The sequence below is a fragment of the Lottia gigantea genome, assembly GCF_000327385.1.
Source record: "Lottia gigantea unplaced genomic scaffold LOTGIsca_99, whole genome shotgun sequence".
Taxonomy (NCBI): domain Eukaryota; kingdom Metazoa; phylum Mollusca; class Gastropoda; family Lottiidae; genus Lottia; species Lottia gigantea.
This window is the reverse complement of record NW_008711185.1, coordinates 76,168-101,985: the sequence shown is the minus strand read 5'-3', so window position 1 is coordinate 101,985 and position 25,818 is coordinate 76,168. Positions and strand designations below refer to the sequence as shown.

General features: G+C 32.0%; 2 protein-coding genes across 2 annotated transcripts; both read right to left on the bottom strand.

Annotated features, from left to right (window-relative positions):
* Positions 1–1,535: 1,535 nt before the first annotated feature.
* On the bottom strand, positions 1,536–2,707 carry LOTGIDRAFT_170454 (hypothetical protein; the record flags this gene model as incomplete). The annotated part of the gene is made up of 2 exons (XM_009069106.1): positions 1,536–2,059; positions 2,401–2,707. The coding sequence occupies 2 exons, from the start codon at positions 2,705–2,707 to the stop codon at positions 1,536–1,538; spliced, it is 831 nt and encodes a 276-aa protein (XP_009067354.1).
* Positions 2,708–4,680: 1,973 nt separating this feature from the next.
* LOTGIDRAFT_237218 (hypothetical protein) lies at positions 4,681–17,059 on the bottom strand (the record flags this gene model as incomplete). The annotated part of the gene is made up of 13 exons (XM_009069105.1): positions 4,681–5,282; positions 5,883–6,003; positions 6,558–6,903; positions 7,411–7,558; positions 8,678–8,810; positions 9,402–9,561; positions 10,206–10,350; positions 11,013–11,130; positions 11,990–12,167; positions 12,601–12,779; positions 13,411–13,517; positions 14,492–14,669; positions 16,934–17,059. The coding sequence occupies 13 exons, from the start codon at positions 17,057–17,059 to the stop codon at positions 5,080–5,082; spliced, it is 2,142 nt and encodes a 713-aa protein (XP_009067353.1). The 3' UTR covers positions 4,681–5,079.
* Positions 17,060–25,818: the final 8,759 nt, after the last annotated feature.

Below are 25,818 nucleotides of genomic sequence, written 5' to 3'. Positions count from 1 at the left end.
TAACATTTGGTTTTAGTGGAATTGCAGGAACCACAGACGTCTGATTGAAAATTGGAATGATACTATAAGTGTCCTCAATACACATACAAAATTTAGAAAAACGCTTTATATCCAGACAGCTAATTTAATAAAATGCCTATTAATAATTTCTATCATATTCTTACCCATTCGTTTGATATCAAACAGTGGCTATGGCAGTGGGGGTACATACCAAGAAAAATGGTTTGCATCCGTTGTTGCTCCAAAAGATGTGTCACCACATCAATTAAATTTCCGAAAATACGCTTGGAAGAACCATTTCAGATGATCCGAGAAATGTTGCGACTGAAACGAACTGCTTTCAGATTTTGCCAGTCTCAGTACCGACAATACTTTTCTCTCAATCTATTATCCAAATTATGACCATCAGAATATTTGAGACTTTGGTCAACAAAGCCTTGATATTAAGCTTTCATAGTCTTTAAACTAATTTTTGACATAATTTCAAGTTTTATTAAAGAAGTCTCAAAAGCTAAATCATAGGCAAATACTTCTTAATGAGTTGCAGAACTAATATAATAGAAAATTTGAACCAAGGGATTGAAAAGGAACAAAAAAACAAGGTTATAAATTTGATGATAATCTGATTATAATACTTGTTATAAACCCCAATCATAACAAGTTTTACATATACAAATAACAAATACAAATACAATAATATTTGTTACTTTTACAAATTACACTTTTACTTCCTTATTTACATTTTTTGAAACTTTAAACCTTAATTTTACACAACTGTATATCACTTTCAAAACAACAGTCAAACTTATTTCCAAGTGTTTCCATACAAATAAAATAAATATCATATCAATTAAATACAAATAAAACATTTTAGGGTGATCTTCAATACTTTTTAACTGTTAATATCACTTCTTGTGTATATGCAATCATCATAAGAAAGAATTATAGGTTAGCTCAGTTTCATTCCACAAATGAACAGAACAAAATGAAGCAAAAATAATGATGCTATTTTAATGTACATGTTTCTGTGTTTCACTATTTTTTCACTGCATTTACCAAAAGGTTCTTATCTAATCAATAGAAGCTTTTGCAATAGTGACGTCATCAAATGTTTACTTTAAGTAGAATTGTCACGAACATCTGATTGAAAATTGGAATGAAGCAAATTGCTGCCATCAATGTCTCTTATACAATAAAGAGTAGAAAACCTCTTTAAAAAACAATGCCAGATAAAGTGCTGATATAAGTATATCTTAACTGTTGAGCTTATACTCAATATAACCGAGTTTAAATTCATATCAATTTTTTAAATATGTCTCCAGAGCTTAAGGATGATGACCTGTGTGATAAAAATAACAAATGTTCAAATAAATAAGAAGAAGTTTTTTTAATTCTACTATGAGAGATGTCACTAAATTAAAAATGGTAGACAAATAATAGGTTAGGCTACACTACTTATGTAGGCTACTGTTGTTGCAATTAGATCAATCTAAGTCAAACCATTTTAATCTTCGTCCATGACCATATCTATTTTCTCATTTCTTCAGTATATTCTTGATTTCACCCTTTGTTAACAGATCACGAGCAAAGTTATTGAGACATTCTTCATTCCAATTACATGGAACAAAATCATGTTGGTGGGTGGTAGCAGAACATTTTGGTTTACAGCAATATCTTTTGTTAGATGTAGCACATCGGCAATGGTAGGCATGTTTCGATGCCAAAGCCTTCATGGAATTAACCATGCTTGTCAAAGTGGAAAGTTTTTCAAGATGGCGTCTTAAGATTCTCCAAACACTGTGCCATGATACGGTAGATTTTTGAGGAGCATCATAATGGATATAATCAGTTAGCTCATCAATATGAGTATCTAATAACAGTTCAATACATTGTTCCTTTAACACATCCAAACCCAGCTGTTCAGTTAAAGATAGCAACGATATCAATCTACCATCAGGGTTTTCCTTTAAATCTAAACATAAACAATTAATACACCGGCTCTTTAACCCTTCTATTTGATATTTATCAGCTATAGGTAATAATCTCTCAGAAGCATCAGCTGAAAAAGAGAAATACTGATTGTCATAATTGCTTTACCCGTACCGGTAATACAAGTTTATATCACAGTTGAGAAAAATATTTGCGCACATCTATTTTGATTTAAAAATATTGTTTACTTTTTTTTTGGTGGATTGAATAGCAATGAAAACCACACAAACAATTTTTACATTTTGTGCATTAGGCTTCTCACACCATAAACAATATATTGAACTTATGGGTTTTTTTTTTCAAACCACTCATTTTTTTCAGAACTTGGCCCTTTGTCCAAATGGCCCCATAAAGTGGTTAAAATGCCTAAAGATTCATATTCTAATAAGTTCTCATTTCAGCAGAACCTACCTGTCAAAACTCCAGCATCAGGACTAATATATTTCAGTAATAATTGGACATCTCTAAATGTTTCACAAGGCAAATCAATTTTGTCAGCATTTTTTTCCTTAAAATGTGTCGTTGTCAGCATAACTTTAAACACTGGGGAAGCTGTAATTAGTAAATATCTAGCAGTGTGCAGTTGCTTCCCTTCCACAACTAAAGTCAGATCCGTAAATTCTGTCGGTTTTGTAAATTCGTCGTCTTCTTCAATTGGACAGTTATTCGCCACCTCGGGAACTGACTCGGCATCATAGTCAGATCCCATTGAAGACATTTTCCTTGAGAAAATGACAAGACAATCAGAATATAACCCTATAACAGTTTTTTTACTACTTTTCCTGTCAGATGTAAACAAAGCTTTAACCAGCGGAAGTATAGAAATCAGTACGGATTGTTCTTGGAATAATGACACTACATCTTTAAAGAAGTGGGCGACGTTGATATTTAAATGACGTGACAATCGCACTCAAGCTAAGATAATTAAAATTTTTAGGGGGGGGGGGAGGCTCAACTGTCACTCATGCCCCGGGTCTACACCATCAACTTTATCAATGGATGCAAAACATTTGGCAAATTTGCCAACATTTTTAATTTGATAACACATTGATTGAGGAAGCCTCTCAGTAACTCTTTTCCATATCTGGACAAAAAGATAACAGGTAATTCAAATGTTTCACCCTTTGAGAATCTGGATTGAATTGTTCAAGCCTCCTACAATGGAAACAGCCTAGGTATGAAGGGTTAAAAGCCGACACCAGGCCGACTCTTGGAAGCACTGGCACAATTGAACATTAGGCTTATAAGATGGATTCTTTGATGGGATGTCTAGTTGTCATAGAGTAGCCTCACTTGATCTTTTATCATTGTTTATTAGTATCAAAAGTCATTTACAGTGTTTTCTTATTATACATACTAATATACTTATATGGTATACATAACAATTATTGTAGGACTATTTACATTTAGACAGTAGGAAACGTATATTGATAGATCTATGGTACGATCAATCGGTAGACCATTGACCTAGCATTGAAGAAGCAAACACAAGCATCAAAATTCCCATTAACAAGAGTTACTTTACAAGAAAATATTTTGTGGAGCATCATATATATATATTAAGAGATTACATTCCTTACTGAGAACTATAAAAATTCAACCACACAGTTTCATAATAAAAAGGTAGAATTCATATTGAAGGGATGGTAAAAAGGTTTTCTAAATTTATTATGTGTATCGGGGACACTAATAGCATCAATTTGCACCATTCCAATTTTCAGTCAGACTTCTGTGGTACCTACAATTCCTTCCATGGGACCCTTCAGGGGTGACATCATCAACCACTTAGATTTAGTGGAATTGCAGGAACCAATTGAAAATTAGAATGGTAAAAATTGATGTTCCAGATGCACATTTTTTAGAAAATTTAGAAAACCTTTTTTACAATCCCTTTAAATAACAGAACAAAATTTTTACTTAAACTGTAGGCTTACAGTTGTTGGTAGTATACAAAATAATTAAATGTTACGTTATTTATTTATAAACTGATTTTTTAGATATATAATATATACAATTCAAATAGAATATCAATGTTAGGGCCTACCTAGCACACTAGCAAGTCAACCAGTATTAACTATTATGGTCAAATTTGTACTCGTACTTTGAAATGTCATATCAAAGCCGTAAACAGAGACCACTTTCACAGTAGACATCAAATAATCAATATATTCAGCTGATATCATATATATATGTTTAATTTTCATAAACAAAATTTTGTCAAATTCATGAGGCAATTGCCTCTATTACTTGATGTAGTTATGACCTTGAAAAGCTGCAGTACCTATACTTAAAATCCAAAAAATTCAACTTACAATTTACAATGTACAAGTTCAAAACTGAAATGATGATAGAGATGAGTTCATGATACGTGATATTTACAAATGATACATGAAATATATGATATATGGTATAAACTGATACATATGTACAAATTAATGATAGTAAAAAATAAAATTAGTATAAAATCATAAAAAACATAACACATTTAAAAGGCAAGGGAAAAACATTGTTAATTTACTAAATACCGTTTTCAAATATACCTAATGAAACATATGTGAATTTTTAAAATATTTTTGGCATTAAAAAATTAACAGCTATTTTTTTTTTAGTTAAAACTTTCAACTTCTTTAAGGTGCGGGCACAAAAGATGTCTTTATTGGAGATTTTTATCTTGAAAAAAATCTTGCGTGTCGCTGACAGGATTTATAATAACAAGTTTGATAATTGTCTTTGATAGTTGTATCGTCTGCAAGTCAGACCATCATCATCCAATCAGATTCCTTTTCCTTTTAATTGCATGCTCCACCCTTGATTATTGGAAACAGCCGACTGGAGATTTTTGTCTCCTTATGTGCTCTTGCCAGTCGTAGAAACTCAAGACAAGACTTAAATCGGCGACAAAAGTCTCTGACCCAGACCGCTTGTGTGACTGCATCTTTAAGGGGCATCTTTCTCTAGATTTACGCGCATATAATTTTTCACAAATTAAAGCGAAATATTTTTCCGACCTATAAAAATAACCCGGAGTGTCCTGGAATGATTTCAATCCATCAAAATTAACTTAAAAAAAATAAATGTAGCACTTTGACCTCACACAGAATAAAACAGAGATAAAACTAAGAGACATATTATTGTTGTGAACATAGAAATATTTTGTTCTGCTGCATTAATCTCACGTGTTAAGTCATCATAAAAATGTAAAACTCGATCTACGATATGTATAACTCCATTAGTAGCACCAATATCACCGTGTAGTACTCTAGTACGCTGACCTCGGTATAATATCTCTGTATCTAAAACAAATAATCAACTATTTAGAATTTAGAAGCCTGGTTGCTTACCTAAGGGAAGTAATTCACCTTTGGTAAATTTGTCAAAAGCTTCAAGACAATTTTTTTCTTTGAGAAACAGGACTATACAAGACTTTATGAACAATTTTTTATTTTTAATTGAGGTTTTTCTTTCAATTTCTTTTCTTATTATTTTTGATATTTTCTGTCTTCATTGTTATCTAACATGTTTTCCATCACAGTTGTGTTCTTATGACAGTACTATCGACCATTCTTCATGACATATTGAATTGTGGGATAGCAGTTCAAAGTAGAGGAATAGACAGCCCCTTTGGCTTTTTCTATCCCTCGATTCTTATTAATGATTCTATATGACACAATTTCATTGATTATAAACCATGTCATTAGAATAGGACTGTGGTGAAAATTGTGTTAGATTACAATGAAGAGAAATTTGTAATTTTATTTTAGATAGACTCCCTCTAGTTTGATTTCATTGAATTTATACATAACAAACTTTTGAGTATTACTTTAGAGTTAGCTCAAATACACAGGATTTCTAATGTCAATCATTTAGCAGATAATAAGAGGATATAAACTTACATTTTTCATTGATTTTATTGATTCTCAATGTTTCACCAGTATCAGCCACGACCTCATGACTACCAAGACTTAACGTATCTAAATATAATTTTTTACTTCGTAATATATGTCTGCCTAATACCTGAAATTACATGATAATATTTAACGAATGCAAATCAAGACACAAAACTTATGCAAAATAGATATGATCCTTTCAGATTTTGGTAAAAAGGGGCCTCTGCCTGCTAATTCATTCTCTCCATTGTTAATACATCTTCACAATGTCAATCTATTACAAACTTTGCTTTATACCTTGACTGTGATACCCACTTATCTTGTATTATGGAAGTTTGTAAATGCAGCGATTTGAAAGTCCTGACAGAAAGACTGATTCAAATGCACATCTAGATGTTCACTATTTTTGATTTTTTACATCTTAATGACACTTTTCTGATCCTAGATCTGAAGAAATTCAATTCAAATACACTATTTATCAAAATGTTTTCTTTAAAAAAATTGAATGCAATTTAAAGAAAAATTTCCTCAGATCACAGAAGGTAAAAGTAGTAACCCAACTTTTTTTAATGAATGTCCGGTATATTCTATGAATCCTGAACATGCAGAAATCAACGATCCAATGGCCTCCAGTAGAGCATGTAGATGAACTTTTGAGTTTAAAATAAAATATATACTTACATAGCGTAATCTGTTTTTGTCTCCCATAATACGTAACCCTAACTCTGTTTTCTGGAAATTATCAATAGCTGTACCATTTGGTATAAACATAGTGAATTCACAGTATATATTACTTTCACCACAACCTCCAGATCTCGAACGGTCATAATCATCACTTTGTTCATTGTTATAATTATAGTCATTGTTGTTATTATTGTTATTGTTGTTATTGTTATTATTGTTATTCGTGACAGCACCAAACTGACTTCGTGCTAATGAAACTGGACAAGCTCTCTGAGCTGTTTTAATTCTAACATCTTTTAAATACTTGTCTAAATTAACTGTGGTTAAGATATAGTATGGTTTTCTGAAACACAAAAATAAAGAAATATATTACTTGTGTTAGAAAAGAAGGAAAAAATTACTAACAAATTTGTGGCTAGCATATGATTTCTCTGCAATCATCAGATTGTGTACGTGCTTTTGTCCCAAATGATTTAAATGCATTTTGACCATCTGAAACCAATTTCAGGTCCGATATTTGATCCCTGATATAAACCATAGAAATTTGCATCTACAGTATTACAAAAAAGCTAGTGTCAAGTATATTTTGGTAAATCATCTAGTCAGGTTCATAGCTAGAGGTGGTTCAGGGGGACCAGGCCGACACTTAGGAAATATTGACTTGAATGACTTGTTGAGTCACTATAGTAGAGCCCCCCTTTAGGCCTAAGACCCTGGGTAGCTGCAGGCCTGCATTGTTGTTTCAATGGAAAATATGTCTATGCTCTATATGCTGTAGGCTATTCTAAAGGCATAATTAATTGTAATTCTAGGAAATTACTAATTAAATATTTAACAATTTTATACTTACATTAACCAATCTTCACAATATATAACTGCAGGTAAATCACGAGATGGTACCCCAAATACACCATCGATATAGTGAACAATACCATTAGTTACTCCAATATCAGGTCTAATAACTCTAGCTTTAACATAGCCCCCTTCTACCCAGGTATCTACAATTTACAAGTATAATATACAAATAACAGTAAAAACTTGATATGTTGACAATGGTATAAAAGACGAAGCCCTGCATCACATGAAGTCCAACTCGCAATCAGAAAAGTGGAATCACTGGCTTAAGATGAAGTAGTCTCATAGTTCCATCAAACAATTATTACTTAAAATGCTGTGTGTATCTCTTGAGTCCTTATCTTCTTATGAAGGTTTCACTATATATATTTATTCGCAGGCTGTAAATAGGTCAGTTGAAATAAGATCGCATAGTGTGAAACTCTGTGTAACAACAGCATGATTTTAAAGTTCTGTTTTAATATTTCTATATCGATGTATTGAGCACTATTTTAACAGTGGTATTTCTATATCACTCGACAATTGATGTATTGAGCACTATTTTAACAATGGTATTTCTATATCACTCTACAATTGATGTATTGAGCACTATTTTAACAATGGTATTTCTATATCACTCGACAATTGATGTATTGAGCACTATTTTAACAATGGTATTTCTATATCACTCTACAATTGATGTATTGAGCTCTATTTTAACAATGGTATTTCTATATCACTCTACAATTGATGTATTGAGCTCTATTTTAACAATGGTATTTCTATATCACTCTACAATTGATGTATTGAACACTATTTTAACAATGGCATTTCTATATCACTCTACAATTGATGTATTGAGTACTATTTTAACAATGGTATTTCTACATCACTCTACAATTGATGTATTGAGCACTATTTTAACAATGGTATTTCTATATTGCTCTACAATTGATGTATTGAGCACTATTTTAACAATGGTATTTCTATATTGCTCTACAATTGATGTATTGAGTACTATTTTAACAATGGTATTTCTATATCACTCTACAATTGATGTATTGAGCACTATTTCAACAATGGTATTTCTATATTGCTCTACAATTGATGAATTGAGCACTATTTTAACAATGGTATTTCTATATCACTCTACAATTGATGTATTGAGCACTATTTTTAGTGAAAATAATATATCATAATCATATTTATGAGTTATGAATAATCCTCAGTGATAGAAATAATTATTATGGAAAAACAATTCAAGATAAACTACTAGAACTTACCATTTCCTTGACTGTATATCTTGATTTTCTTTCCACGAAACTGTGAAGCCACTTCAAATCTCGAGTCATAGTTTCCATTTACTTTGGTCAAATCAAAAATTTCACCTGGCTCCAGAAATGATCTTCTTAAGACCTAAATTGTAATATTCAATAATTGATATTGACTTGATTCAATACCACAGGGGACAGTGGCGTGTGATGACTTAATAAGACGGTGAGAGGGTAATTAAGGGCCACAGAATTGCCAAGGGAGCTCATAGGCAATCTTTACCCAGAAACAGATGCCATTTACCTTATTTTTCTTGATGTAGTTACGACCCTGAATTCATGATGTATTTAACATTGTATGGTTTACTGGTATTGATACTTGAAACCTAGACACTAGGCTCTATTAAAAAACTTACATTATCTAGGGCCCCTGAATTCAAAACTGTAGGCATTTCTGATTTTCTACTATCAATTTTAATCCTATTTTACCCTGTTGATGATGCAGGATGGAGTGACTGACCAGGAAAAAGTGGTCTGTTGTCTATAAGGGACAGAAAATCTGATGCCTAGGGCTGTGAATGATGATATTCCCATGGTTATGGAGTACATTATAAACCATGACATTGTCCTATCAAAATTTTCCTCATTACACAATGCAAGCCATTGCCAATCTTCAATAACCTAACCAGGTGCAGAAAATTTAGGAGGAAAAACTCAATCTCATTTATCGACTTACCTCATCAATCAATGTAGCATTATTATATAAGTCAGCATTCTGTAAGTTTGCTATGGCATTGAAAGCTTCATTGGTAGGACAAAACACAGTTACCCCTGAAGGCCGAACTAAATAATCTTGAAGTTCTTTTCTTCCACGGTTTGTTAAATCTTTAAATTGACTGCATTAAAAAATATCTTAGTTATATATTATGTTAGTGTGTGACCAGTATACAGGCTGCTTGGGTATATATTACGTTAGTGTGTGACTGGTATACAGGCTGCTTGGGTATATATTGCCATAGTGTGTGCCTGGTATTCCGGCTGCTTGGGTATATATTGCATTAGTGTGTGAATGGTATACAGGCTGCTAGGGTATATATTGCGTTAGTGTGTGACTGGTATACAGGCTGCTTGGGTATATATTGCGTTAGTGTGTGACCGGTAAACCGGCCGCTAGGGCTGAAAGGGTTAAGCCATCTTAAAGCTAAGATCATTTGGAGAATACAAGATCAGGGCCAAAAATGTACATCCGCATGCTGTTGATATAACGAGAAACTTGCCTAAATATCATGTAAATCGTTGTGTTGTCATGAAATTTTCCAGGTTATCAAGTGTGATATTTATAACATAATATTTGTCCACATCTGGAAGTGATCATTTCACTTTTTAGGTAGTTTAAGTAGTCATTGATACTGTATAAATCTTGCTTGTATAGTCTTAATTACTACTTATTCTACCTGGAAAGAAAGTGGACTGCTTGTATATGTTTTGAAAGGAATGGGCATCCCTGTGCTGCTATAAATGAGATAATTTATTAACTAACCTTGTGATGGAATCTTCTTGTAATTGGTCCCTAGCTGTATTATACACAAATCCTAACACAGTATCAATATAATGTACAGCACCATTTTCTACTGTAATATTACCACGAGTAACTTCAGCTGTAACTCTGCCTCCACTTATATACACTGAAAATAAAATGGTACAATAACAGAGTCAGACGATGACTGCACACTAGAAAGTGAACATCACCCTTCAAGTTTTTGCCGAAATTGAAGCAGATGCAACAAATAATTTGGTAATGGTTATAGACCTTATTCATGTGTCAGCCATATTGGATCGTCAGCCATATTGAATAGTCAGCCAGCCATATTGAATCGTCAGCCATATTGAATCATCAGCCATATTCAATCCTGAACGAGGCTCATGAGCAAACAAAAGTAACCTTGTGTCACTGCAGTAAAATCACCACTTTGACATCTTTAAAGCTTCCTTCTCCAATCCCACTAACTCAAAACTAATCATATTTTACATTATTAAAATCGAAATTTGTAAGCTATTTAATCATACTTTCAGATAGAGTTTACATTTACACATTACTGAGAAAAGGCAGTTTTAAGCCCCGTATTCTTGCTGTTAATTGGGTGTTTAGTGACGTCACAAAGGCTATTCATTCATATGACATCGCCATCTTATCAATGGCAATTTGTGCTATGAGCCTCGATTCATGTGTATCTCCAAAAATAAGGCTTGAATAAGGTTTATTGTTCTCTCAATCTAAACCTGCTAAGCAGGTCTGTTAAGAAGGTTTAATCATCACAAATCTGTTAAGACTAAATTTTGTACCCACCTTTATCTCCTATGGTTTTTCTGAAAATATTTCTTCCATTTACAGCATTGAAGCCTTCATTATGGTAAACAAATGATGTATATATAGCTTGACTTTTAATGATATGTTGTTGAACCACCTACAATACAACAAATTAACGGGATCATAAAGAGGTTTCTTAACTTTTTACCGGTATTGAGGACACTGATAGCATCAACTTGCACCATTCCAATTTTCAGTCATATGTCTGTGGTTCTTGCAATTCCATTATTTAATGATCAAAACCATCATAACCAACTGAATGTAACAATTCTTAAAATGTTCTAATACTGGAGACCGTATTAACACAGTCAACTTTTGTTTAATTGCCCAAGAACTGTATGTGGGATTTTAATTCAGCAAAGTGATACAGTTAGCTGAAATTTAACACTTTTTTTAGATGACCTAATATTTCAATATTCTTAAACTTTTAAAAACTAGAGGTGGTTTTATCAGCTCATATGATTTCACAAAAGATTAACCAGACATGACGTCTGTTATACTTGGTTGCATGATGCTTTTTTTCCTGATACTCAGCGTTGGAAATATTCAGTTGCTCTTGGAATTAGATTTTATTGGACAGATGCCTCATTTTTTTTACCAATCATACGTTAGTCTCAGAAACAGGATTTTTTTTAGCAAGGCCAAATAGTCTTCACAGCTCACTGTCGAAATTTGAACCATCAAATCCATGTGTGTCCAGAATTATCCGCGTTTGAAAGTTAAAATGATGACTCATCAATTTAAGATACTATAGAAAAGACATATATAGAAATAGAGAGTAAAATTCCTAGTTTTAAGTCATTTTAAAGAAATTATACAATTTTCCAACATTTCTAGTACTTCTGAAGTCTATTTATATATATTCAACATTCAAATCAACCCCCCAATATGGCACACATATCCCTTTAACTTTTTGAACCTGTGAAAAGAAAAGCATACTGAAAGAAAGCTCCTACCTTTTGTAGTCTTGGTTGTTCAGACTGTAATTCATTTAATTTCTGTATAGGTATTTTATTAATAGCCTCATCAGAAGGTACAAATAAGGTTAAGAATTCTAAGTCTTGTAGAAAATCTACACCATTATATAAGTATTCTCCATTTAAATAATTTATAAATTGCTTGAAAAATTCCGTTCTGTAAATAAAGAGGTTTTTATGTAGAATCATAGGCCTAGTAGCCTAGCACAGTTTTACTTACAACCAATAACATCTGCATTATTCTAAACTTTATATAAGTAAAGGAAAGACAGCATAAATGTGATCATAAGTGTTTCTGAAGAAGGTAATTCTCCGAAATGTTAACCAACAGGACAATAGTATTACTTTGTTTTAAGTTGAAACCTACTTGACAGAAAAATTCTTGTCTAAAAAAAATGTGTTTTGCTTCAAAATATAGTCAATAGTCAACACAGTTATCTAAATATTCTCTTGAAATATTCATTTTGTCTCCTCAGTCCATGAAACTCTTGACAAGACTCTAGTCGGCGACAAAAATCTCCGACCAAGACCATTCCTGTGCCCGCACCTTTACCAATTCATTATAGACTTTATAATAAAGAAATGCTTACTGTTTGTAACGGTCTTCTTCATCAGGTCTTCTTAAAAAAGCGTAAGCATTTGATCTGTAACTTTTTTCAAGTACTCTGTCAATGACATGAACGATACCATTACCAGCTCGAACATTAGGTCTTATTAACAATGCTCCATTGACATAGAATTCTGTTACACCAACATTACCTCCAATATCCTACAAGTATTAGAGATAGTGTCAATAATATCCTAAATTATTGTATATAATTAAGCGTTTTAACCATGTATGTATAGTCTGGATAAATAAAACTTTTTGACTTTTCTTGATCGTTCACTCATTCGAATTCTGCTGGTTATTCTCTTCTAATTTGCTAATTATGAATAAATTATGGACATGTGAGACAAACTGGTATTTTTCCAAGTCATTACAACACCTCTACTTTCTATTCATATAAATATTAGCATTTTCATTTTCAATTAAATTAAAATAAGGGAACCCATCATTAAAGGGATAAATTGCCTGTAATTTTTGTTGCATGCATCACTATGTTCACACTTTGCTATTAATTTCAAGATAGTTTCTAGTAATGATGATAGTTTCCCCCAAATAAGCTTGTTTGATCTATCATTTTACATATGACCTCTAAAAAATCATTTGATGTTCTTTATTTATAAGCTTTTATTTCTAATCTAGCCACTTCAATTAGGAGGCATGTTTTGATTATCAATCAATTACATAATTTAATAGGCCTTCCTGGTTAATTCATTATCATTTCTTTCGTTTGTCCATCACTGAAGTCAATATATGGAAATTTATATGGAAATTTACGTCTGTTTAGTTGACTTACATTAATTCGCCGTTGTCTTTTGTTAAAAAATAATCTGTTATTGTCTGATGATATACTTTTCTTTTTGATATTATCATTTATATTCATTGTTTGTAATTCTTCATTAACTAAAAAATATACAAATATACAAATATACAAATATTATTCACCAATATACATTTAGCACTTCTTCTTCATAAATAATTTAAAATTAATATAGCCATGCATGGCAGTTAAGTCTCCAATACAGTCTACAGAGTAAGGGAAAGAATACTACATTTTCCAATAAAATCAGATTTAAACAAGACAAAGAAACCTTGAGGGAGAACTTAAAAGTTAGAAGGACATAAAAAAGGATGTAAAATGTCAGGTAAATAAGAAGCACATGTCAGTGTCAAATGCTGGGTACATGAGGAGCATAGTGTAAAAATGCCAGATAGGAGGAGCAAATGTCAATGTAAGATTCCACGTCAAAAACATAAAGACATAAAAATGCCAGGTAAATGGGCAGCACATACCTGTTAAAATGTCAAAAAAATGAGTTATTCATACCTGTGTAAAATGTCAAGTAAATGAGTGATTCATACCTGTGTAAAATGTCATGTAAATGAATGATTAACACCTTTGAAAAATGTCAGGCCTGTGTAAAATGTCAAGTAAATGAGTGTTTCATACCTGTGTAAAATGTCAGGTAAATTGGTGATTCATACCTGTGTAAAATGTCAAGTAAATTGGTGATTCATACCTGTGTAAAATGTCAAGTAAATGAGTGATTCATACCTGTGTAAAATGTCAGGTAAATTGGTGATTCATACCTGTGTAAAATGTCAAGTAAATTGGTGATTCATACCTGTGTAAAATGTCTAGTAAATGAGTGATTCATACCTGTGTAAAATGTCAAGTAAATGAGTGATTCATACCTGTGTAAAATGTCAAGTAAATGAGTGATTCATACCTGTGTAAAATGTCAAGTAAATGATTAATTAATACCTGTGCAAAATGTCAAGTAAATGAATAATTCATACCTCTGTTAAATGTCAGACCTGTGTAAAAAGTCAAGTAAATGAGTGATTCATACTCTAGTAATATGTCAAGAACATACCTGTATAAAATCTGACATAATCTTCTTTGTCTGCTGGGACCATATTGAAGATTTCATTTTGTTTATCTAATGGTATTTCTTGGAATGCTGTATTATTTGGTACAAACAATGTTAGTCGGATTTGAGATTTGTACATGTTCTCTGTTGGTAGTCCAGCACCTTGGATTAATGTTTTGAACTGAAATAAAAGCCATGATAATTCAAATAACTGCTATTCATAGTAGACACTCCATGTTTACAGTACACGCAAATATAACAAATAGCTACCATGTAATTTCTTTGAATGGATACCTAATGTTATATCATTAACATTTTTATTCTTAAAAACTTGAAAACCTCATCAATAACTCATAATGTCAAAATGAGATTCAAAAAAAGATTTCCAAGAGCAAAAAAGTAGAAAATTGCCTACTTTTTCTAATACTTGACATTTCAAATGCAACTTTTGGAAATGATCAATGAAATGAAGGTGTTAAATTATGATTTTAAAAATTTTCAAACTGAGTTAATCATATGCACATATCATTAACTGCTTATAGCTCTTTAACTTTTCATATTTCTTAAAATATGACCAATAGTTCTTATCTCAGACTAAAATATATCTTATTCTTTAATAGCAAATGGATTGAATACATTATAAATAAATATTAGTTTCAAGAGTCTTATTTCAGCTATGACTAATTTATAGTACATATATTACATCAACGGTAATGTCACACAGCATTTGATAATGATATTTCTTAGTTCTTTAAATCATATTAAAGGGACAGGTAAGCAATTTTCGGAGGTTGATTTGGACCGTGAATATATGTAAATACTTTATTTTTTATATATGTCTATATCGCTATACAATTGATTTTATTATTGTATGTCTTTTCTATATATATCACATAAGATCTTAAAATGGCAGGTCATCTTTTTTACTTTTAAACATGGATAATTTTGTACACACATGGACTTGAAGGCTCAAATTTCGACAGTGAGCTGTGAACACTATTACTTATCAGCTTAGATAAAAAATTCCAGTTTCTGTGACTAAGGTATAATTGCTAAAAAAAAATGGTGAAACTGTCCCTTTAAAAGATCACTAATGAGAATAGTCCAAAACGTTCTCATTAATCAATTATTGTCACAATGATTTCAAAATCTCCATTATCAATTATCAAATTACACTATCAAATATTACATTTTCTCTTGGGGACACTGATAGCATCAATTTGCACCATTCCAATTTTGTGGTGCCTGCAATTGTACTAAAACTAAGTGTTTGATGACGTCACTAATAGCAAAAGGCCTTTTATGATAAAGCATATTTTGCAATTGGTTTTAGTAGAATTCCAGGAACCCTTACGACTGATTGAAAATGTAATGGTGCAAATTGTTGCTATCAGTGTCCCCAATAAGCTCAAAAAATTAAGAAAACCACTCTACCATCCCTTTAAATACTGTAGATACAGTAGTGAAGTAGTAAAGTCTTCTACAAAGTTTCTTTTGAGCACATAACTTATCGACAATATTCATAATTAAATCAATATATCCATATTATATTTAATAACACAAAAATAAACCATTATTTCAAATTCAAACAAGATCTAAATTTGCCATCGTTCATATTGATATTGATATATTTTAAAATCATACTGATATATTTTCAAATGATACTGAATATTTTAAAATGATACTGATATATTTCAAAATGATACTGATATATTTTAAAATGATACTGAATATTTTCAAATGGTACTGATATATTTTCAAATCATACTGATATATTGTAAAATGATACTGATATATTTTCAAATCATACTGATATATTTCAAAATGGTACTGATATATTTTAAAATGATACTGATATATTTTAAAATGATACTGAATATTTTCAAATGGTACTGAAAATATTCAAATCATACTGATATATTGTAAAATGATACTGATATATTTTCAAATCATACTGATATATTTGATATATTTTCAAATCATACTGATATATTTGATATATTTTCAAATCATACTGATATAGTTAAAAAAAATTTAATCCTAGAAATAAATTCATCTGTATTTTTAATTTTTTCCTTTCCTTAAGTGTGTAAAATATTTTTCAAGGTGTTGGTATTATTGTGTATGCATGGCATATATGTAAATCTAAAAGTTGAAACCGGTCCAGTTTTTACTTTAAATCTAGAAATGTATCATTTTGAAGAAATTCACTTCAAAACTTCAGTAGGTTAATGCCTAAATTAAGTCTGATAGGCATCATTTTCTAAGCTCTCGATAGAAATACATTTCATTTAGGCTTTATATTATATATTAAAAATAGAAAAAAAATAAACAAATTGCAAAATCATTCATTAAAATTACCGATCAGTTATTGTTTAGGTGATAGAATGTCAACCATTTTGGATTTGAAATATGGGTCAATCAATTTCCACCTGAAGCACTTACCTTTCCACAAGTTAACGTCTTGGTCAAAGCGTCGAATATATTATTAGCATCACTGACATCCTTTATAAACTGTCCAAAACTCTGTCCCACTAAAGTTAGGGCGATCATCCAAAAAACTTTGGCCATTTTATAAGTAGTGAGCAGCTCTCACATTATCTGTTATATGATTTGAATACACCGTTGATGACTAAATATAGAAAATATTACACAGGTAAAATTAGGGGGCGTTTCAAAATAATCCAGGTGTATGTCATTTATTATAGCTACGTAGTAAGATTGATGGCTTATATTACATACATTTTACTATAATATAGCCTTATATTTTAATAACAGATTAATTTTTATATTTCAATGTAAGATTAATTTTAAATCATCGTTTCAAAAACAAAAGATTTTTTGTCACTTGTGTAGAAATTATAACGGGGCAGATTCACCATATTTGGGTGTTGTTTTGTGTGTTGAATATATGTAAATTGTTTTCAGAACGACTAGAAGCGTACGAAAATCGCAATATTTCCTTTGAAAATATCTCAAATCAGGAATTTCACTCTCTATATCTCAATATCTTTTCTACATACGACAGTCTCAAGAAAAGACGAGTCGTCTTTTTAACTTTCAAAAGCGGATAATTCTGGACATACAAAATTGCTGGTAGCCTGGCAGTAATCTTATATTATTTGTTATCTTCCAAAACTTTATTTTAGTTTCCAATAGTTTCTATGAATTATCAAGGTTTGCAATTATTTTTAAGTACATGAACTAGTAAACAATGATCGATATGATTGGAAATGTTTTATACTTAAACAAACAGTGGTCCGTTACAATTAGTAATAATCACAGTTTGGCATATAGAGTTAGCAAGGGTAAGCTAAGATATTCGCTTCAAATTACGGTGAGGGTGCGTGTGCTTAATTTATGCATAAGAAATATGTGTTTGATGAAACGGTTTTGTACTAAAAATGTTTTTAAATGGTGCTCTAATCGATAACTATATATGGCTATCGAATTTACATTAATACAATGAAGTAAAATTGGTAATGGTGGACACTTTGAAGGGGATAAGTGGGGTTTTATCTACTTGTATGTTTCCAAATTTATCACGAAGTATTTTATCGAGTTCCTTATGCTGAATAACATAATTTATATTTAAACATTTAAATGTAGTGTTTAGATTTTCTATGCGGGACCGATCATAGAACATTTTTGGAGAACTTTCAGTATAGTAGTACCTATCCTGCAAAAAGCAATTTGTTATGAGAAATGTCTGGATTTAAGCCCATTTTGAGGTGGGTCAAATAATGTAATTGCATTTTTGTGATTAAAAAAAAAAAAAAAAATTAAAAAAAAAAGAAAAAGAAAAGATTAAGGACATTTTGGACCGAAAAAATGTAAATAGTCCGCCCATTAATAAAAATTATATAAGGTACAAACTAGCAAGTACTCGATGTTGATGGTGATTCTGTACTCAAAACGACAGCCATAATATATATCAGGCATTGCTCGAAACACATATCGACAACATGAGACAAATATTATAATAATTAAGTTATAACTTATAACATTATATTAGTCAAAATATAACTTAAATAACGTAATAAATTTATATAACATAAACAGTGCAAATAAAAAATATATTTAGCCTTTTAATGCAATGATGTCTTATAACAAAAATTCATAACTTTTAATTTCATTTTCTAGGCGTTGAAATATTTTTAAGACAAAAAAATAAGTATTATTAAAATTCAAGAACGTTAATCTCTTTAATATTTCAATCGACATGTCCCCTCTTAATGATTAACAGCGTCATTTTTCACAGTTTTGACATATTTTTTTAGCTGAAACCGTCAGATGTCGATGAGATCATAGGAAACGATTAGACTTTGTCGGCTATAAAATATGTATCTTATATAATGAAATATATGTCTCTAATTATTGATATGTTGATGTTTTAATTGAGATCGCCGTCAATCTATTTCATCAATGTCGATTTAATGAAGATCTTAATTAATTAATTAGTAAGATTACTAACAGAGAAATTCATTACGGAAGTTCAAATTGACTCATTATCCCGTTTTTCCGTTTTACCTACAGTTTCTTTGTCATTCTAGAATTATGTTTTAAAAAGACGTAAGAACTATTTTTAAAAGGATAACAACTTAGGTTCACACTTAAGGATCTCTTTCTACCATCTGCTACTTGTCCAAACCTCTTGGCATTGATCTTTCCCAGATGATCCGTAGGCTTACCCACTAATTGAAATTTCAGTGAATACTGCAGCAAGTCAGTTCATTTGATACAAATCAACGGATTGTCTTTCAACTTCTGTTAAAACAACATCATATCAATATGGGCAAAGATCAAGGGAAATAATTTGCAAAACCCCTGACGAAACAATATTTATTAATTACTGTTTATAAGACATATAGAAATAGGAGTAGGTAATATTTATTAATATTTATATAGGTACGATTAGACGAGTATGGAAGCCGGCTGCGACCATATTACCCTCGACTTCTCGCCCACGAGACGACAAAGCTAAGAAAAACGGCGAGAAAGCGAGGGTAAAAACAGGCGAGGAATAAGGCGAGAAAGTGAGGAAAAAGGCGAGAAAGCGAGGGAAATTTTCGTCTTTTTCCTCTTTTTCTTGACTTCTCGCCTTTTTTACTCACGCTTTCTCGCCTTTTTCCTCGCCCTTTTCCTAGCCTTTTTTTACTCTCGCTTTCCTTTTTCCTCGCCCTTTTCCTCGCTTTCTCGCCTTTTTCCTCGCCTTTTTTTTTATTGAAAAATTAGAAAACATACGAAATTTATTTCGAAAGAATGTTAATCAAAAGTAACACATATTGCTTCAAAATAATGAGTTTTGCTGTTGTTCCATGCATACGATATTTTGCATTTTGTATTTAAAATCGGTACCCATGTCGGTCGGTCCGTTCACAATATTGGTAATCGAATGAGAATCTAGCATTAGGATTTTGTTTGGTTAAAGAATGAAAATTGTATATATATGTTTACAAACAAATGCGTCTCCTTTTCTATTTTGAATCTATCCGAAAATTAACGCATGTTTACCCCTTGTTCTTCATTTCATCAGATAACGACACGTGTATACCAGAATAAATTCCATTTTGTTTATGTTATAAACCTATTATGTAATATAACTATGGTCCTTGGATTCGATTTATCGATGAAATAAGTATTCATTTATAATGAAATAATCATAAACTAATGAATATGCTGACGTCTTATGTCATGCTAAACCTGATCTGGAATTTAGTTTTCAACCAATTTTAAATCTTAGGGAGTATAGGTACTAATGACAAAGTTACGAAAGCACAGGTACAGGACTTATAACTTAGAGTGTAATTTGAAAGGAAAGAGTATTTATAGTGTTATCGAATATCTTTACTAGCTGTCTATTAAAAATAGCCTATCAAACATGAAAACTTTTGAAAAACCGGACCGGGACACATTGTTAAAAAAAACTGTTTTTGGGAGTCTGTAGGGCTTATAATATGGACTGATTAAACTCGGTTTTCTTTTTTATGTTCTTTGTAACAAGATAAATGTGTATAAATATTTTACAAAAATTCGATTTTTAGTTTTCTGATTGATATGAAATTCACTCAACGGTGGCATTCCGCTTTTTTGTAGGTAAAAGAATTTTCTTTTTTGCACAAATTTGTGACAAAAAGATATACCAAAATCTAGAAAAATGTGTCCCTAAATAATGATATAAGTTTTAACTTAAGAAATCCAGTCGTTAAACGCCAAAACTATTCTATAAGTATAAGATTATGACGTAGGCCTAGGCTACACATTACATAAACTTTGTAAGTTTGTTTTGTTTTTGTTAATTGCAAGAAAACTACTGTACGGATTTAAGCAAATTAAACGCTTTATTTTAGAGAAATATATGTCGCCCAATTTTCTGACGGTTCCAACTAATATTGAGCCATTAAAAAGACAAACTAGGCCAAACTAATTAATTAACGATCGTTTATTCATTAACATATTGAAATAAAATTCAGTTTGATCCAGTAGATACATAGATATTAATAGCCAAGAAAAAGGCGAGAAAGCGAGGATAAAGACGAGAAAAAAGTCGAGAAAGTTAGGAAAAAGACGAGAAAGGGAGGAAAAAGGCGAGAAAACGAAGAAAAGGCGAGAAAGCGAGGAAAAAAGCGAGGAAAAAGGCCAGAAAAATGGCGAGAAAAAAGGCGAGGAAAAAGGCGAGGAAAAGGGCGAGAAAGCGAGGATAAAAAAAGGCGAGGAAAATGGCGAGAAAGCGAGGAAGAAAAAAGGCCTTTTATACTCTCGCTTTCTCGCCCTTTTCCTCGCGTTTTTCCTCGCTTTCTCGTGGGCGAGAAGTCGAGAGTAGATATGGCCGCAGTCGGCTTCCATAGAGTAGGTACGATGTCCGGTGCAGCGTACGATGCGGGATTATCGATACAGTATAAAATAGAAGAAACGAACCGTGTCCACACTCGTATATACCTCGTGTGTTCACTTCTTCTATTTTCGTTTGTACCGATTATTCCGCACTGTACACCGCACCGTACATCATATCTCGTCTATTCGTGGCTTTAAACGAATATAAAAATTACAAAATCTATTCATAGGGTGAGGGTGAACTATTCGAAAAACCAACAAAATTTTAATAAAAAAAATAATCCAAGTAGGCTACTAACGATCCGGACCGCAAAATCCCAAACAACATTTTGACGAAACATTGGTAACAGCGAATAGGCCTATTTTATTCAATATACCCGAGCATTTTAAGTTTCATCGAAATCTAATCAAAGTTATATAGGCATAATTATATAACCCATCCAATATCATGCACTAGTCAGTTTTGATACTTTTAGCTAATCTAGGGGAAATAATCCAGAATAAAAATAAACCAAGAACTAAACAACATTGGTAGCTAATGAACTTTTCACATGAGGAATCATATTATTCATTAGTGAGTATTTCATAATAAAAAGGGGTATCAATTGTCTAGAAAAGTAAGCATAACCTGCCTGGAGCAACAACCGTCATTACTTTCAACATACACAACAAACATGAATAACAGAAAGGCAAAAAGATAGCTTGACAGGCAAAGTAACATACGCCCACTACCAGCTGTCAGAAATGATAACAAAGTCTTAAGTGGCTTAATTATGAATTGTCAAATAATCAAAAGTCGAAGCAAAACCTTAAAAACAGCCCATCAAGGTCTCATCGGCAATAACTCAAAACCGTCCATGCAGTTCTTACCAATTTTGAAATCGACTGACATCTCATCATATCAAGTTTCATTAAGATCGAATAAGAACTATATACAGTCTCTATCTTTCCTACTAGCAAAATTTGACTCATTTTACTAAGTTCAGGGCAATTGTCCGATTATTACATTATGTACATGCATACCAAATTTCATTAAGATTGGATAACAACTGTAGGCTTGGCTACAAGAAATGTGGACGGACTGATAGACAGGGGCGATGGCAATATACGTCCACAGCATTATATAAAAAGAAAAAAATAAATAACAATGACTTGGCCGACCACCAATTTAATAGTACAAGGGAGGTAACTGATGAAAATATTTTTATTTAATTTTAACAGTTCAAGGGAGGTAACTGATGAAAATATTTTTATTTAATTTTAACAGTTCAAGGGAGGTAACTGATGATAAAATTTGTATTTAATTTTAACAGTTCAAGGCAGGGAACTGATCACAAAAGTTATATTATTATGGAAACATTTGTTACACTCACAACAATGAGGAAGACTTTTAGACTGAAAAGTGGCATCAATTGTCCCGAAAAGTTTTTTAGAGAAATTTTGCGAACTGCCCCTTTAATATACGGTTTTCCTCCAATTCGGATCATAACCGTGACTTCAAACACATTCACACGCCAATACTTTGAAATGACGGGGATGAGAACAATACTATATAATATTTATGTTGTCGTATGCTATAAATATTCGCACGTGCAAATAGTGATTCTTTCTTTGTTCTCGGGACAATCAAATTCAAATTCAAACTTGATCTTTAAAATGATCATTATTCCCTTTTTAACGTTAAATTAACAATCCAATCTATGTGCTAAATCCATGCTATAAGAGATTATTATACTCGCATGTAAATCACTCAGCCAATTACAACAGAATTCTAATAATGTATCGGCACCAATCATGCAGCAACAATAAGGACTCTCATAGAAGAAAGTCAAGTCTGACAAGTCAGCAAACACAATTGTAGGATAATACTAGCAAATAGATTTTCAAGCGGATCATAATATGAAGCTATTACACTCTTTGGGTGCAGAGCCGTCCAACACAAACACTTTCTGGCTTTGTAGACTCCCTGAACGGGATGTGGAGTTGACAAACCTAGTTTAAGAAAAGCATGTTGGATATCACAGCTCTATATCTTTAGTTGAAACATTCACATTCAGAAGGGAACATAAAAATCTCTACATTTTGGCGTTTGAATCCGTTGAAGCTAACGTAAAAAGTCAACGTTCCTGGTATTTTACAAATTCTTAAACTTTTAAATCTATTATATTACTATACTTTTCAGAAATTCGAACATCTATTTTTTCCACAACTTACTGAAAATATCCCTTTAATATCAACAAATACGGTGAAATAAAAAAAAGTTATCATATGATAATGGTGTCATAATTGTTTATTAAATGCCTTGAGACATTACTCTTATCTTACAAGAACTATTGTATATTGTATATATATGTAGATATCTGAAACACTGCCTCTGGATATTATCTAACACAATTCAATTAACGTGGCAAAACACGAGTTAACACGACTAGTATATTGTTTTTAAACAATCTGTGCCCATTTGAAATTACCACTGAAGAGACAAGTTCTTCTGAAGATGAACGGAGTTAGAGTCAAGTTTTTGCTATTGTCTGTGATATCGTTAACCGCCTGTACTCTTATGATACGTCATTTCCGCCCGCAAAGTAAGTTTTCTTTATTTCTTTATCTGAAAATATCATAAAAAGTATATTTTATTTGACGAAAAAAACATATAAAGGTACGTTTATATAATAAAAAAAAACGTTCACATAAGAAGTCCACTATATTAAAGAGACATATTATTCGCCATTTTTCGGGAGTTCATTTTGGTCTTGAAAATAAATAGTCTTCAGAAGTACTAAAATGTACGAAAATCGTAAAATTCCTTAAAAATACCTCATACTAGGATTTATTGGCGTTTACTCCAAATTGGTTAATGTTAAATAATCCCCGGTGTTTACTGTTTACACCAGTGTCAATAGATGGTTTGTGGTGCTATGGGTAGACATCGGCACCTAACACTAATACTGACACCTAACACTGACAACTAACACCAACACTACACTAACACCAACACTGACACCTAACACTAACACTGACACCTTACACCAACAATGACCAATAATGACACCTAACACCAACAATGACACCAAACATATATCATCTAACACTAACACCAACACTAACACCTAACACCAACATTGTCACCTAACACCAACACCTAACACCAGCACTGACAACTAATACCTAACATCGGTACCTAACACCAACATATACACCTAACACCAACACTGACACCTAACACTGACAACTAACACCAACACTGAAGCCTAACACCAACACTGACACAGTGACACTGACACCAAACACCAACAATGACATCTAACACCAACACCAACACTGACACCTAACACTGACACCTAACACTGACACTGGCACCTAACACCAACACTAACACTGTCACCAAACACCGACACTGACACCTTACGCTGACACCTAACACTAACACTGACACCTTACACCAACAATGACACCTAACACCAACAATGAAACCAAACATCCAGAACCTAACACAAAACACTAACACCTAACACCAACATTGTAACTTAACACCAACACTGACACCTAACATTTAATACCTAACACCAACTTTGAAGTCAATTATAATGTCTGTTCTACCTAAAAATAAAAGGCGACTGCTTGTGTATTATCTTTTCTCGACTATAGTGTATGAATTTGATTCATTGGGGACTTTTTTCTTTACAGTACATGTTAAAAGAGAAAATAAGATGGTTGATTTCATATTTTTGGAAGACGGATTCAATACGCGGGATGCTCCAGTTATCAATAATATAGAAGATTTTGTTAAACCAACAGAAAGGACAGACACACTGGACTCATCCATTTCAGATTGTAAGTTTGTTATGTTATATAGTTGTTGTAGGGCAAAGGTTTCATTGTTTTCTTCTATTACCCCTCTCAGGATCTTCGATAGATTGCATTACCCCCTTCCCTCTATTAATCCAGCCATAACATACATAGTGATTTTTTCTTAGTTTAGGGTTTCCCTGCAATGATTTTCACGTCGGAGAATATAGCCTGACTGAATACAACCACTTTTAATTATCCAAAATTTTATGGTAGAACAAAAGCGCCCCATTTAAAAATTACCACTAAGTGGAAAACCCCTATTTTAGGGGGAGTAATAGGATGAGATAGGCTACCATTGAAAATGCAGAATATTCTGTTGAAATTAACAAAGAACTGAAGAGAGGTTTAGGTCATGGTCTTGAGAATTTTGTATCTTTTGGGTTGTACACATCTTCAATGTCAAGCCATTACGAACTTCGTTTTATCCCTTGACGGCAATAGCCACTTAATAGCTTGACATTGTAAAGTTGTAAATGACGAGAAATTTTGATTCGGCTAAAACTGAACTGCCATATTCTGGAAAAAGATATACCTGCCCAATAGCTCATCATAGCTATGATTTGTCCAGAAAGGATGGTTTTTACATTTTTTGTTTCTTTATAGTAGATTTTATTACCATTTCAGTGGCAATTCAAGTTTCCAAA